This window comes from Chelonia mydas, chromosome 9 (assembly GCF_015237465.2).
Source record: "Chelonia mydas isolate rCheMyd1 chromosome 9, rCheMyd1.pri.v2, whole genome shotgun sequence".
Lineage (NCBI taxonomy): Eukaryota > Metazoa > Chordata > Testudines > Cheloniidae > Chelonia > Chelonia mydas.
This window is the reverse complement of record NC_057855.1, coordinates 54,917,694-54,933,581: the sequence shown is the minus strand read 5'-3', so window position 1 is coordinate 54,933,581 and position 15,888 is coordinate 54,917,694. Positions and strand designations below refer to the sequence as shown.

The 15,888-nt window shown below is 54.3% G+C and overlaps 1 protein-coding gene across 4 annotated transcripts in view; it reads left to right on the top strand.

Annotated features, from left to right (window-relative positions):
- The window catches only part of SNED1 (sushi, nidogen and EGF like domains 1), a 122,389-nt gene that overhangs the window by 94,718 nt on the left and 11,783 nt on the right, over positions 1-15,888 (top strand). For 3 of the 4 annotated variants that reach the window (XM_043522043.1, XM_043522044.1, XM_043522045.1), the window contains 8 exons: positions 3,368-3,551; positions 6,079-6,191; positions 8,483-8,761; positions 9,391-9,535; positions 11,137-11,219; positions 12,850-12,957; positions 13,666-13,782; positions 15,788-15,875. In XM_043522043.1, the coding sequence (XP_043377978.1) occupies positions 3,368-3,551; positions 6,079-6,191; positions 8,483-8,761; positions 9,391-9,535; positions 11,137-11,219; positions 12,850-12,957; positions 13,666-13,782; positions 15,788-15,875 (1,117 nt within the window). The remainder of the gene's footprint in view (positions 1-3,367; positions 3,552-6,078; positions 6,192-8,482; positions 8,762-9,390; positions 9,536-11,136; positions 11,220-12,849; positions 12,958-13,665; positions 13,783-15,787; positions 15,876-15,888) is intronic. The other variant, XM_027829578.3, reaches the window with a different exon arrangement.

The following is a 15,888-nucleotide window of genomic DNA, read 5'->3' as shown; positions in this document are numbered from 1 at the left end:
CATGCACGCCTCTGTCCAACACCTAGGTTAATGCTCCAACGCCAGCTGGGGGCTGCTACTGCACAGACAGCTCATGGAGACCCACCAGCCAATGCTACCTCCTAACGGATGGCAGAACCTGCTTCCCAGCTATCCCAGCTTGCTTTCCACCACCTAACGCTACAGCAAAATTTTCAGCTAGCTGTGCACGGGTCTAAAAGCCCCCTCAGCCCACAGGACAATCTGTCCTGCACCACAACCCACTTTGGAGTGCATTAGGCAACATGGAAGCTCGGGGGTGGCCTCCAAAGACCAGAAGCTGTATGAAAAACATTATGTTTTGCATACAAATATTTTCTTGCACCTATGAGCATTATTTGAGAAATATCAATTTAGATCTAAAACCAGCATCCTTATGTATACATAGCAACCTCTTAATGAAAAAGGCCCTCCCACCAACCTAATAGCCCAGTGGCAAGCCTCTGGCAAGGAAAATCTCCTCATTCACTGAATGTGTCAATAGACTAGTGTCTCAAGGAGAACTGATTGAGATCATTGAGTTGGGCTTTTGAAGTGTCTGTTAAGGAAACTAAGTAGCCACAGGTTGAGAGGTAACCTATTGAAATGGATCAGGAACTGGCTAAGAGACAAGAAGCAAAGAAGGACTAACAGGTCAATTTTCATATGGCATAAGGTTAGCAGTGGGCACCTAGTGGCTCCTTGGTGGGATCTGCAGTTAATATAATTTATTAACGATTGGGTGGGGGGGCAGCAAGGTGGCACAGTTTATTTAGATCAGAGAGGACTGAGAGGAACACCAGAGACCTGAGCAAGCCAGGGGAATGGGCACTACACCAGCAGAGGAAATTCAGTGTTGATAAATGCAAAGTAATGCCAATTGGAAGGAGTGATTTGAATTACTCCTACACTGCTCAGGGTTGTAAGTTTAGTGTGCCAACTCAGGAAAGGGACCTAGGATCACTGGAGACAGGTCAATGAATACCTCTCTGCTCAGTGTGCAGCAGTGGTCAAAAGAGCAACAAAATGTTGGAGTGCATAAGAAGTGGGATGGTGAATCTGTAAAATAGTCTCATGCCTTTAGAAAACTCAGTGGTGCAGCCCCACCTGGGTACTGTCTCCAGGACTGGTCATCCCCTCTCCAAAAGCGTATTGCAGGACTAGAGGGGAGTTCAAAGCTGAGCACTGAAAACAATTAGAGCCCTGGAAAGAATTCCCTATAAAGAGAGGGTGCAAAGATGGAGGAGACAAATCAGAGCAGGCATGGTAAAGGTGAATAATGAGTGGTCTAGAGAGGGTATCTCAGGGACTTCTGGTCGCCCTATCTCCTAGCACTAGAACAAGGGGACGTTCAAAGAAACTGAAAGGCAAGAACCATAAAAATGACTAGAGGAAATACTTTTACCCACCACGTAACTGACCTGTGGGATTCCCTGCTACAGGATATCATTGAGACCAAGGCTTTCTTAGGGTTCAAAACAGGCCTGGACCTCTTATGGACAGTGAGGGGATCAGAGTTGCATGACAGACTAATGTAGAAAGGATCAAAATCCCCCTCCATCAGGCATAAGCCAACCACCAACTGACAAGGGCAGGAAAACACTTCCCTGAGGGCAGCTGATGCCATGGTTGTCCATTCTGGGGTTTCCTGTCCTCCACTGAATCAGCTGGTGCTGGCCACTTTCAGAGGCAGAGTAAATGGGCCACGGGGCTGATCCAGGCTGGCAATTCCTGTATTGCCCAGAGTTCAACCATCCTGCTAAAGCTGGGGCACAGAGAATGGTGCCCACCTTGAGCTTTCACCCCCTGGCATGCTGTTTGGAGAGAGAAACAGTGTAGTCGGCTCTGAGCAGGCCCTAGAGGGAAGGGCAGCCCTCCCAGCTGGTAGGGCGGGGGCACCGAGGATGATAAGAAAGGGCAAGTGACCATTGCACAGCACCCTCCTGCTTTCAGCAGACTCACCCATTCTGAGTCAGATGGGAGCCCCCCTTGGCACATATTTAGCCTGGGTCCCCTGCGCAGCCTGGGTCCCCTGCACAGCCACTAAGTCAGTAGAAATCGGCACATACTGAGCACCCTGTGGTATCGGCTGAGAAAGGCTCCCGGTTGGTCTGGTCCCGCAGCAAGCTGCAGGACTCCTCCCAGCTGTGTGTTAGGCCACTGCACAGCAATGCAAGTACAGTCCTGAGCTGCATGTGAGCATTAGCAGGGTAGAGCCTGGGTCTCCTCTGGGAACAGAGTAGCAGGCCCCAGGCTGATTGCTGTGTTCTCGCTCTCTGGCAGGCTCACAACTCACAGCTCCTTCCAGCTACTGTGTATCCCATTAATGCGGAGTCCATTTTGCTCTGGGTTGGGCCTGTGCTCCCTCAGCTTCTACTGTGTATTTTACAGTAGCACCTAGAGGCCCCAGCTGAGGATGGGGTCTTCTGGTGAGAGACAGACAGCAAAGAGCTTACTGAAACAGCTGAGATAGCCAAAAGGTGGGAGGGGAAACAGAGGCACGGGGAGGGGACGTACTCACTCAGCCAGGAACACGACCCAGGTGTCTTGAGTTCCAGTCCAGTGCTCTACCCACTGGACCACACCATCTCCCTTGCCCTGTTCTGGGAAACTCCTGGCCCTTTGAAAGACAAGTATTTCAAAGACTGGGAATAAGCTTTCCTATCCTACAGCCACCTTCTGGCACGTGCATCACAAACCAGAGTAGCCTGCTAGGACTCAGTGAGGGTGATGCCTACCTGATTACCATTGCCATGTGCCCACGCCCAAACTTTACCCAGCTCACCTGCTGGAGTGCAGAGACCCCCACACAAACACACAGGCCCGTGCCCTGCGCTGCCGGTTCAGCTGCTCTTTCTCTCTCTTGCCTGGAGAGCCAAACTTGGTCCTGAAAGTCCTCAGGAAGCATCAGAAACGGCAGCTTCTGGGTTCTCTCTCATTGGTGCCGTTAAGTGCCAAGCTGGCAGGCCCTAGGCTGGTGCTTGGGGGATGGGCTCGGCTGCCTTGCGGGCACTAAGGGCCAAAACAGTGGGGGATGGGAGCCTGCCCAGAGATGTCACTATGTGCTGGCTTGGCGAGGGTCAGGCCTCAGCCTTCGGCTGTGCTCCCTGGCACCTAGTGGAAGCGAACCTCCCACTCTGTCTGTCAGCAGCACTGCAAGTGCTGGGAGGTCCAGGGATGCCTGGCCAAGCAGCTGGGCTGAGATGCGATGCTCTGACAGGAAGATTTCAAAAGGGCAGTAGAAGAGTCTTGGGGATGCACACATGGGCACAGGCCCCATAGGGATGGGAGGCAGCACCATGTCTGGCTTCCGAGGGGCTCTCGAGGCTATTGTTCACCACCCCCTGCCTTCACTTCCTCCCCCCCACAGGACCTCGCGCAGTGGAGGGATTTGATATCGCCAACGTGACGGCCAGCACCATCACGGTGCAGTGGGCACTCCACAGGCTCCAACACTCCTCCATCAGCAAGGTGCGCATCTCCATCCGCCAGCCCGGGGACCTGGAGGACCGCACCGTGGAGCTGAACAGCAGTGTGGCCAAGTACACATTCAGGTGAGGGAGGGCATGGCACAGGCTAAGAGAAGGGGTAGACACTGAGAGAAACAAGGAAAAATAATTCCCCAAGTTCTGGGCTATGACTGAGCTGAGCCTGGCACCGGCCTGGGGCTGCGGGCAAAGGTGGCCATCCAGCAGATAGTGCAACTGGAGATCAGTGCTCTCTAGCCAAACTCTTCTCTCCCTCAGCTGCTCCCCAGCCCCTCCATGGGGACTGCGAGTCAGAGGTGGCCTAATGCTTTGGCTAGAGTTGCCCCTGGTGGGGATCTGCTGGCTTCACATACCCAGGATCCTGCACATGGGACTGCAGCCTAGGGCAGAGTGTGGACCAATGAGAGTAGGCAGTTAATGATCCTAGGAGAAATTTAAAGGGATGCTGTTGACTTAAGAACCACCCTGCTGCCTGAGCATTGCTTAACCCACTTCTGTAACAGGTATCTCTGAGAAGTCCTAAAAATGGAGAGGAATTATAAAGGAAAAATCTCTCTCTGTTCAGTGCATTTGCGTCATGCATTTTACAGCACTTTATATCTAATCAGTCCCATTGCTTTCTTGGGTAACTAGTCACTGTTTGTGTGGGTAGTTCCTGTTGCCAACCTGGCTGATTCCTAGGGGAACTCCTGTTTTGTATGGGCCTTTTCACTCAGCAACAAGGCAGAAAGAGAGAACATGGTTGTAAAACAGAGGAACATGTGATTGTAAAACCCACAAAACTGGCAGAGAGGTTGGGGTACCTGCTTCTTAAACTGACCACACACTTCAATGTGATGGCCTCCCATTGGACACAAACTGAAATCAGCTTCAATGTACAAGTGCATTTATGTTCGGCAGACAGGGAGAGATCAGTGCTAACCCAGGGGTTTACCTTCCGCCAAGTTTCTCTTCATTAAGATTTTTTAACCTAGGTTTTAGTAGCTGTTGGCCATGTGAGGCTGTGAGCACTGGTGCTAGCCTACCTCAAAAGGGCATTGTGAGTGAATGTCTCTCAGATGAAAGGTACTGGATAGCTACCAAGTATCAGCACTAAGCAAGTTTCAGGATGAGGTGAAGAACCAAGCAAATGCCGTGATGCTATAATTTCTGCCATGCTGGCAGATGGCTGTGTAGGAGAGCCCCACCAACTTTGATGGGACTCTCTTTGGGTATGTTGGAAATTGCAGGATTGAGGTCCAAGCTGTTACATCCCCTCAATATTGTTAATAAGCAGACACGCTAATGTGCTAGTGATACTGACAGCGGCCTCTCTACCTACCAGTGACAGACACTTCAGACCCAGCAGTCAGTTTTGGTGCTTGAGAACAAATAATATCTGACAGATGTAAGCCACATTGCTCAATGCCCTACTGGAAGGTGCTCAGTTCCTACAGCAATAAGTGGTGTATAAGAATGTGTATGCAACAGAAGAAGGAGCCCTATAGTCAGACAGTTTGCATGATTCCTGACCCTTACCTATTTGCCACACTTGGTTTCTGGAACTCCTTACTCAGCTAATCCAGCTCTCAGTGGAGCTCCAGTGGGGTCAGGATCATGCTCTGAATCGTGGGCTCAGGTTTTTCACAAATGTTATCAGTGAAAAGTCCTTTGCAGGTTCTCATCACCCAGGATCTCGCGACCTGTCCGTGATAAGTTAGCTATTCCTTGGGGTTTGACTGATGTGTTTGTAAAGCACTCTGAGATCCTTAGGTGAAAGGTCCTGGAAGGGTAAAGTGCTGTTTATGGGTTGTGTCTGTTGTCACGGTAGTGATGGTGAAACCAGCCATCATAGTCACTGCAGCACATGCTCCCCGCCTTGTCCCGGCCATTGGTAGCAGTTGCCAGAAGGAGCAGACTGGCTCCTGCTCTAACTCCCACTCCTTTGCTATCAGCTCTGGACCCTGCTCCTGCCCCTCTGTCCACCCAGCCCAAACCCACTACAGTGCAGACAACTGCAGTGTGAACACCGCACCATGTATGCAGGGAGCAGCACACACCGGCAGAAACCTATATCCCACATGCTCAGGACCCAGGGCCCTCCTCACCCCTTCCATGGACTCTCGTTACAAGGGGTGTGGGGAGGACCACAGCTGACGGCACTAGCTGTGATCACATGCCCACCCATGCTGGTAACAGGGAGAGTGGGCAACGTGGCTCTCCCTGCAACACTACGTATGGCAGTAATTTAAAACCAATCCCCCGCACGCGCACACACACACACACACACCCATGGTGCAGAGACTGAGTGACCATGGGGACACTGATCGCCACAGAGAGGTTGTGTAGTAAAGAGTCCATCACACTCTGCAGTCAGGTTTCTGCCCCACCCCAGGCTCCTTGGAAATCATATCAGAGCTCCTGCTTTCTTAGCTCGGGGGTCACAGCTACTGGGGTTGAGGAAGCGTAGTGAGTATTTCTGTCAGGAACCCAGTCAGGGGCCCATTCTGCTGGGTGCCATCCAGACATGGGGAAGATGCAATCTCTGCCTGGAAATCTCTGCCATAATAGCTAATCAACCCTACGTTCCTTCCCTCTGCCTCCTCTGCCTCAGGGACCTCCAGCCAGGGGAGAGGTATCTCATCCACGTGTCAACCCTGAGTGGGCTGGAGACGGAAGATCATCCCTCAGAGAGCCTGGCCATGGCACCCTTCCACGTGTGGACTCGTGAGTGCGACCAGACGTTCCCTTGCCTCTTCCTCAGGGCCAGAGCCTAAATGGCCATTCCCTGAGGAAGAGCCTGTGCTGTCCCAAGGGATGTGAGGGACTCATTCCAACCCCCTGGCCCTTAGGGGTGCCCTGCCAGCATAGAGCAGCCCAGCCCCAGTGGCCTGCGTGGCTGAGGCTCAGCATGGAGTGGCTATGTTTAGAAGGTGCTCATCACAATTTGGCTGGAAGCAGATGGGAGCATAAGGCTAAAGCAGTGAGCCCACAGACAGCAGCCTCCGCTTCCAGCTGGAGAGCAGGCGCTTGCTCAAAAGCCAGCATCCCACCCAGGGAAGGGGAAATTCTGCCCAATGGTCAGCACATCCAGCATGATGCACACACCCAGCCAGCACCCGCTCACACCATCCCACTGCCTGGAGAGCAGTGACAGCAGCCGCTGTTTCTCTGGGCTGTGTGCCTCTCCCTGGACGCAGCATGGCTGCCTGCACTGCAGGGGGGCTGGTGGGACCAATGTCATTGGGTCCATGCTGCATCCTGACAAACCAGCCTGGGTCCCGCTTCTGAGCTTGGTCTGGTGCTGGAGGGTGTCAGGAGCATGCTGTGGCTGTGTATGGCCCACGAGCTGGTGGGGGCTGGCCCACTGACCCATGCTGAGAAGTACCCTTTGCTTCCCAAGGCCCTGACTGCTCCTTGACCGTCAGCAGGGCTGTTCCACTGGCTGACCTGCTGCACCTGTGTCCGATCTCACACGCACAGTGATAGACAGAGACGGGGCAGCCCCACCCTGCCACTGGCTGTAGGACCATTTGATGCTCCCCCGATCCCCAGATCATGGCAAAAGCACATTGCTTGCCAACTGGCTTAACATCAGGGGGAGCAGCCACTCCCTGAGACAACCAGCCCTCGCTCCAGCCTAGCTGTCCTGCCTAGGGGCCCGATTCATCCCTCGAGCCTGCAGGACCAACTCCATCAGCCTCAGTGGAGAAGGCATTGTTCGCAGATTTGCTCTGATTTGAAACTAAGTGTGGAGAACAGAAGAAGGTTGTGGGGATTGCCTTAAACTGGGAGCTGTTTGGCAGATTCTTCATACGCCCTTGTTATTTGTAGTCAGAAAAGGGGAGAACCTCTAGGTTCGCTCCCTGCTGTGCCCAGTGAATGCCGAGTGCAACTGCTTGCAGCTCTCTTCCTCCCTCCCTCCACTTGATGCTGATTCTGCACCATCCCTGACTATAGAGCCATGCTGGAGCTATGGCCAGCCTGCAGCTAGGCTGGGCATCACCCACACCCGCTGCCCCGGGCCCTGGCGTGGTGGTGTAGGAGCTGACCCCACAGTAATTCTGTGCCGGGGCACTCGCCAGGTAGCCCTCTAACCTGGCTTTGCAGCACCATGGTGCCGCTGGTGTGAGGCTGAGGATCTGGCCCTGCATTTTCAGCTCTAAACTAGAGATATCCTGGAGAAGGGGCTGAAGCAACAAAACAGGAGTGCTGCAGAGGTCTGGAGATGGACCCCGTCCTAGCAAGTGGGGTGCTGGAGGGGCTCCCTAGAGTTGTCACTCGCTGTGGGCCCTGGCTGCAGTCAGGACACTTGCCCCATTGTAACTACATTGCTGTCGTTAGCCTGGCACAACCTGTATGTGGCCTTGCTGCAACAGTGCAGCAGGGTTTACATCAATGCTGCTCACTTCACTGCACCAGGGTCACCCCTATGCTAGGGTCTGCCCCAGACGGTTACAATGGTGTCCATTGCCAGGCTCACAGCTAGCCCAGGCCTGAGCATCCAGATTAGCCTAGCCTGGGGGTGAGCAGCCATGCTGCACAGCCAGAGCCTGTTTACTGGGTCCTTGCTGCTGCTGTGCCCCCTCCGGTGTCACTAGGACTGCTGGGGCCATTCCAGCAGTGAGCTGAGCCCCTCTCTGAATCCGTCCCAGTGAACTGGGGGAGAACTGGGCACCTGGCAGGAACTGTAGAAAGGCATCAGAGGTAGAGTGACCAGATGTGCCATTTTTAAAGGAACAGTCCCATTTTGGGGGACTTTTTCTTATATAGGTGCCTATTACCCTGCACCCCCTATCCCGTTTTTTCACAGTTGCTGTCTGGTCACCCTAATCAGAGGGCTTTAGCCAGTGTGAAAGCAGCACGTGGGCTCTAAGCCCTGCCCCCACCAGGTCGGCAAGGCTGAGAGCACGAAGCTGTCCCAGGAGCAGAGATCACAGGCAGCTTGAGCCACGTAATCAGCGAAGGGACACTCCATTGAGACCATTCAGACTGATGTTTCCTTCCCACCGGCACAGGGCCTCTTCCTCCCCGGAACCTCACTGCCTCCAGAGTCAGCGCCACCTCTGTCTACATGACCTGGGATCAGCCGCTGGCGGGGTCTGTGGAGGGTTACATCATCAACGTCACCACTAATCAGAGCATCAAGAGCCGCTATGTGCCCAACGGGAAGCTATCATCCTACATGGTGCGTGACCTGCTTCCCGGTCAGAGGTATCGCTTGTCCATGACAGCCATCCAGAACACCGAGCAAGGCCAAGGGCACAGTGAGCCAGCCCATGTCTACATCTTGACCCGTAAGTCCATGATCCCACCATGGCCTCCCCTGAGCCTGGCAGGGAAATGTTATGCTAGGGGGACAGAGCATACACAAGGGAACAGGTGCCTCTGCTGGAGGAGTTCTGATGGGGAGAACAGGCATTGAACTAGTGATGTGACAACAGGGCATGGGAACATCAGCTCGTCCATGAGAGCCAGCATAGCCACCCGGGAATGTAAATTGCCCACGAGCTGGAACCGCCATGCACTGCAGGTGTTCCACCGAGCTGGAGGAAACACTGCTTCCATGCAGTGTTCTCCGCTCGAAAGCCAGCAGGGACCCTGTATGGTTCTTCCTTTGCTACACTGGGTGTGTGAGACCCCTTCTGTATTTGGACACGCAGTGAGATGAGGGAGCTCTCTCACACGGCACGATCTGGCATGGGGTGGAAGCAGAGCCATCATGGTGGTCTGGACATTTCCCGGGGCCATGCTGGCTGTACATATACTAATTCTCACAGATGCCATGGCTGCTCAGCGGGAGAATCCCCAGCCAGTTGGGAGTGGGCTTTCTCGGAGGCTGTGGCTTGATGGTAGAATTACACTCCATTTACTCCACTGATTCACTGCTTCGTCCTGGCTAAGCCTAATCCTTTGTGGCCTGCAGTGCAGAGGGATGGAACTCCTGAGAGGCGATGGGGCCAAGCAGGACACCCACGGGTGCTCAGGAACAGGCTCCCCCCAGCATTGCTGCCAGAACTGCGCCTGCTTGCAGATCATGACATCCTGGAGGAACCCTCGCAGGCTCCCAGGTAGGCTCAGTGGCAATTGCACAGCCCTGCTTGAAGTCTGAGCACTAACAAATAACATGTGGTGGTGGGAGCTGGATGAGAGCGGGAATGGGCCACTTCTGCTGAACCCTTGTTTCCAGTACAGATCAGGTCACATGTAAGCCACATTTCCTGGCCTTCCTCTAATCCTCAGTGTATATTTGACCACATCACAAACCCACTGTATAATCTCATGATTGGTAGCCAGCATTCATGATTGGTGGCCAGCACTAGAACAGTCTGGTTAGTGCATGGGGGATGCTCCCAGCAAATCCCTTGCCGCCCTGGCTCTGACCCTTGGGAACTGGAGTGCATCTGCCTCTCCCACGTGTACAAAGGGTGGGTGGGATGTTAACAGCTGGTGGGTGGCTCTGGATGCCTGATTTCCATTAGTGGCCTGAGCATCCAGCCCCACTTCCATGGCAGCTTTAAACAGCCCACCCCAGGAGCCCTGTTCAAATGGAACCTCTCCTTGAAGTTGCTACAACCTATGCAACCCAGTGCTCATCAGTTGCTCTGCTGTTTGAGCATGGAATCTCTCCTCCCTCCGCCCACCCCGGTGGACACTGGCTGCCTGGCCCATGTTTCAGATCTTCAGCCATCTCCTTACTGCTGTGCCCACCTTGGATCCAGCCTGCTGCACCCCTTCCTGGAGCCAGTAACACAGACCAGGCCTGCTTCTCCTGGGCAAGGGAGAGATCTGCATTTTAAATAGAAGCTCTTCAGATTTTTTAAGTGGGGTGAGAAGCTGGAGGAGACGGAACACAATCAACCAGGAGGAGAAAATGGATCCTGGGGTGCAGACTGGCTGAATGCCCTGGAAATGCATGGTGGGACACAGGAGAATGTAGTAGAGGTGCCCTCTGCTGCACAATGCATCTGTATCATGGCCACATGCACCCTTTCTGCTAATCTCTGCAACTCCTTAGATAGGAAACTGTCAAGGGCAGTCAGACTCCAAAACCTACATGAAGCGCCAGATTCTACAGTGGGCTATGTGGCAACCAGTGTAGCCGCCATGTGATTGGCTCCCCATGGCAGTTATACCCACATCACTGAGTAGAATGTGCCCCTAGTTATTTCTCTGCATCTCAGTTCTCACTTGCTGCAGTGTTAATGCAGCACTTCAGGAGTGTGCACCCCAGGCTTCCTGCATTGATGCTGATCGTTTGTGTCCCAGTAGTGCCTTGAAGCCCCACTTGATAACGGAACCTCTCTGTGCCTGCATGTCACAAAGAGGAACAGTACAGGACTGCGAGAGCAAGTTCACTTTGCAAACAGCCTTCACTTTGCAGGCTCCAGGATGGCACTGGAAACAAAACAAATTGAAACAAGATTTTGTGCAGTTTAAATGACCAGCATATTCATCCCCTGGCTGACGCTACGCTCAGCATGGTTCATCACAGTTCCTTTCCACAGGCTGCTCTCTGCACTCAGAATGCCACTGCTAGGGCCCACCAGCTGAATGAGCAATCTTGTCGGCAAGCCATATAACTGTGTGCTGTAGCCCACTGATTTCTGTGGGGGAGCACGAACGCCCTCTGGGCCACTGTACGAGGGCTAGTAATTCTTTCCTTTTCCAGGTTTACTGAGCTGGTGGATGGCAGACGGAGGATCAGTGCCAAGTTCAGCAGCTTGCCGAGCAAATCCGTCACTGTGAGAACACGTAAGTACTCTCCATCCTCCCCAGCCCCTTGTCTGTTGCCTGGGCCCCTGTCCCACAGAGGGTGTGAAAGCAACACCGGCACAGTTGCCTGCTGGACTGCAGGAGGTGTAACTCTGAGACGGTTATAAGATTGAAGTGTGCAGCACCTGCCCCACAGGGGTGTGAAAAGTCTCTGTCTCACTTTCTCTACACACAGCCCCCAGCTGGCTTTAGAGAAGGGCCAATCCCACAGCCCAGCACAGATGTGAGGTGACTCCATGGGCAGGACAAAGCCGGGGGAAATGCTGGCAGGGGCAATGGCTCAGCTCTCTAGAAAGAAGATCCCTGGGTTGGAATGGCCAGGGGTCCTGGCACTACATGTGCGAGGCCACAATGCCCTGGCGATGAAGCAGCACAGGCTGACCCTGAATGCCATGGAAGAGCCCCAGAGCCATGCTGCTTCCCTACCAGTCTGTGGCTTGTTGGGGAAGGGGTCAATCCCAGCTGACCGCTGCAGGGCTGGTCCATACCTGCTGCTAAGAGCATTGTCAGACTGGCGCTGCCCAAGGTGCAGCTCTCCCTGTATCCTGACTTGGACAGTGGCCAGCTCCAGCTGCCTCTGAAGAGAACCCTGCTGTAGGCAGCTGCCCCATGTAACTCCCTGCCACGCTCAGACACGGTAACCCTCTGAATTATAACCAAGGCCCAGGATGCAGATGCCATAACCAGCCCCCGCTCCCCCTCCCCCCGCTGCCCGCCAGCCCAGCCTGGGCTAAGGGATGGAGACTGGAGAATGAGAGAGGAAATGGGCAGGGTGCCCGAATGAGCAGCTGTGCTGAATACAGCCCTGCAGCCATCTTTTGACTCCCTGGACCATGCACATCACCAGGAGGTTTTGCTGGCGGTAGCTGTGCTGGGGTTTACATGCAGGGATGCAAATCCTGTTGCCCCACATGGTGAAAGGGGAGGGAGATAAAATGTCTAGAAAAATGTAAATCCCATTTGGTGGACCACTCTGAAATGGCACCTGGCTGTGTCTCCTGAGGGGAGAGCAGGGCACTGAGTCACCTGAGTTCCAGTCCCAGTTCTGACTTCCTGGGTGACAGTGGCTAAGTCCCTTCCTTTTCTGCACAATGGGGCTAGTTGTTCTCCCCCACCCTGAGGAAGTGCTGAGAGATCACTGTGGGAGAGGGTCTTTGGAGAGGAGCTGAATATGAAAGGCCATGCCAAAGGCATGCAGCACAGCAAACGGTATGTGAAAGTCAGCAAAACTAAGAGCTGAGAAAAGGTGGCAATATCACACACGCACACCCCTACCCCTCCCTGTGAAACTCATTGCCACAAGAGATCTCTGAGGCCAAGAGCTTAGCGGACATTTGATAAAAATGGCCAGAATGATAGGAGCCAGGATTTAAAAAACAAAAACTAGGCATTTTGGAAGGAATAAATCTTCATGCTTCAGGCCTTAATGCAGCCTCTGCCTGTTGGGGTTTAGGAAGAAAGCGTCTTTCTGGGCAGATTACAGCTGCCTCCTGTGCCACTGAAGCAGCTGGTGCTGGTGACTGGGCTGGATGGCCCTTGGGGCTGATCCTGTCTGGCACTGCCTAGGTTCTCATATAAAAGGGATACATATTCTTGGTTGTTCTCCTAGAATCTGAGGCACCAGTGAAGCTGGAAAACATGGAGGAATCAACCAATTGGGTTGGCCTGGCACTGCAGCTGCTGGAGTCTGAGAACCAGAAGGGAAACTGTAAGTCTGGCGAGTGGGGGATTTATGTTTGCAGTTGGGACTGCGCTAGACAGCCCCAAACTTTGGGGAGATTTGCAACCCAAACCTGAATCCACAGCCCAACTTTGCAAATGATCCAAATGGTTATTGTGGGTCAGACCAAATGCTGAGTAACAGCTTTGGCTCCCTGGGGATCAGCCCTTTACAGCGTGGCTGCGTCACCCCACATGTGCATGAATTGCTGTCTCTGGCCAGCAGCATGGCCCAGGGCAGCTGTCCTGAACATGAGGGCTCCAGCTGCCGTGAGGACAGCTGCCAGGTTCAGGGAAGAACCAGTGGGAGACAACCCATTGCCTGGCTGGCAATTTCTGATCTTCCATGCAGGAGGCTAGAGACTAGTCCTTGGGTGCGGGCAGCTCACTGCGAAAGTGCCAGTCCAGGGGGCATCCTTAAGTCAGGGCCTGATCCAGAGATTCTGAGCACCCACAACACTCAGCACCTCTCGGGATCAGACCCTCCATGCCACCACGGGGCTCTCTCTGAAGCTTCCTGCTCGGACCTCTGAACCCCTGCGTGAGGGGGTACAGCACTTTATAAACTCCCTCCTCCCAGACCCCACCCCACAACCCTCTGGCTGGGTACACTGTGGCACTCTGTCTGAGCCATACACTTCATCCCCTGGATGTGCGTCCTCTGCCAAAGGCTGGAGCGGCCTGATGTTGGTGTTTGTGTTTGCAGACGATAGCCGGAACTGCTCCACAAACCCCTGCAAAAATGGGGGGACCTGTGTCCCGGGTGTCGAGGTCTACATCTGTGACTGCATCCCCGGCTTCAAGGGCAGACGCTGTGAACTAGGTGAGGCTACAGATGCCCTGCTGCCCCTGGGTCTCAGCCCTAGCCCAGCTGCCTGCCAGCAGTAAGACAAGAGAGTGGGAGGCGGGGGTGAGCCAATGCTAGGGTTGCAGCAGTCAGTCACACCAGGGAGCAGGGCCCAAGCCAGCAGGGAGCCCCTGTCCTGCAGGCTGAGGGGGCGCCAGGAGCAGCAGTGCCAAGGCAGGCTATGGCGTGCAGAGTCAGTAATGCCCAACAGCAGGCTAGAGGCCAGAAGGGGCCCTGGCGTAGTGTGTCCCGTGCTCACATGACTGAGGACAGGCTGCTTTGATGCTTGCTGGGCCAGAGGAAGAGAGAATTCCACCCTCCCAGGCTCCATCAGACTGAGCAGTCCCCAGCCCGCTCACCTCTCCTCCAAAGGCATTAGGCTGCTGATGCTTGAGGGGAGAAGAGCCTGCTCCCTGCTAGCACCCGTTTTGGGAAGGGCAGATTTGAGACCCAGCCTGCCCCTCCCTCCCAGAGAAAAGCTTGCTTGTATGCCCCTCCCCTGCTGTCTGGCACAGCTCCCACCTGCCCCTGGAGCACTAGTGTCTGGGATTTGCAGCAGCTGCTGCCTCCTGTCCTAGCTCTCCTCAGAGATATCAGGGCAGCGCTGCAGCCCCCAGGCAGCTGGATTAGAGCCATCGCCCCTGAAATGCTCATCTCTGCTGGGAAACCGGGGCTATGGACCTCAGGCCTTGTCAAATTGGCAAGCGCTGTGGGAGGTGAGAGCAGCATTTCAGCAGAGGGGGCGACAACCTAGGCCAAGACTAAGGGCAGGGACAGGAGCTGCTTTCTCTGTGCACAGTGGGGCCTGGGTCCCATAGCTAGCCCTGTATGCTGCTGGAGGGGTTAATTCATACCCCACGCTGGGGTGTACAGTCCAAGGAGCTAGAGTTCCTGGAGATGGTGCCCATAAGAGCTGGGGCTAAGATTTTTCAAGAGTGACAAATGACTCTGGGGATGGAGCTGGGGGCACCTCAGATGGGCCTGATTTTCAGAGCGGGCGCTCAGCCCATGCCAAAAGCCAGCCCTCCCTGAGTGCCCCCAAGTCACGTGCTGCTTTTGGAAACCTTCTGTTGAAGTACTGACATGGTCCAGTTGGGAATTGAATGCAGGTGGGCCCCTTAAGCCTGTGCTCTAGCCACTAGCCCCTCTTCCCTGGCCTTGGGCCCAAGGTCTTACTTGGAGTCCAGTTCTACCGCCCCTACCCCCACCCCCACCCACCCAGGTACCATAAACCTCTGCAGCGGTAGTCGTCCCGAGCGTGGAGCTGGTGCCTTACGTACAGCAGCGTTACCATGGCACCTTGGGAAGAGCAGCAGTGCTTCGGTCGCCATCAGCCACTGTGCTGATAACACACACATTATATGGCCCCCTGGCTAAAGAAAACTCAGCCAGCCTCACATAACAAACCCTGCTGGGCAGCGAGCCCCCTGGGCTGGTGGCCCTAGGAAATGTCACCGGGCATGCACTGCCATCCAGGGCAGGAGCCTGGCGCTAAGCCATGCTGTGCAACCTCAGATGTCAGGCAGGCATTGGGATGGCGCAGAGTACAGCATGTATGAGGGCAAATATTTCACAGATGCACAAAAGAAATTCAGTGGGGGAATAAACTCAGCTGCCTGATTTCTGGACCCCCTCATGCAGTGCTGCTACCAGGGCTCTCACCCTCTGCTTGGTGTCAAGCAGAAAGCAGGATCAGTTTTCCTGTCCTCAGCTGCTAAGTCCCCATCTTGCTTCCCCCTTTATAGGCCTGCTTTAAAACCCAGCCCCCAACTGCCATGCACCCAGGCTGGGGCTTGGCTGGCTGGCTGAGCAGTTCCCGGTGACAGGGAATATGCCTCGCTTGGGATAAATGTATGCTGCTAGGAAGGTGGGTTTGAGCAGTTAGTGTCATTCATTTAATGACAGATTTTTCTCCATAATTGGGGTGTCCTGTTGCTAATAGGGCATCAAATTAACCCTTTCTCCCCTTCTCTCTGCTTAGCCTGCAAGAAGCTGCCCCACTCCTGCACTCGGCTGTACTCAGAAACCAAGTCGTTTCCTGTCTGGGAAGGCGGCATCTGCCACTACCTGTGAGTATAGCTT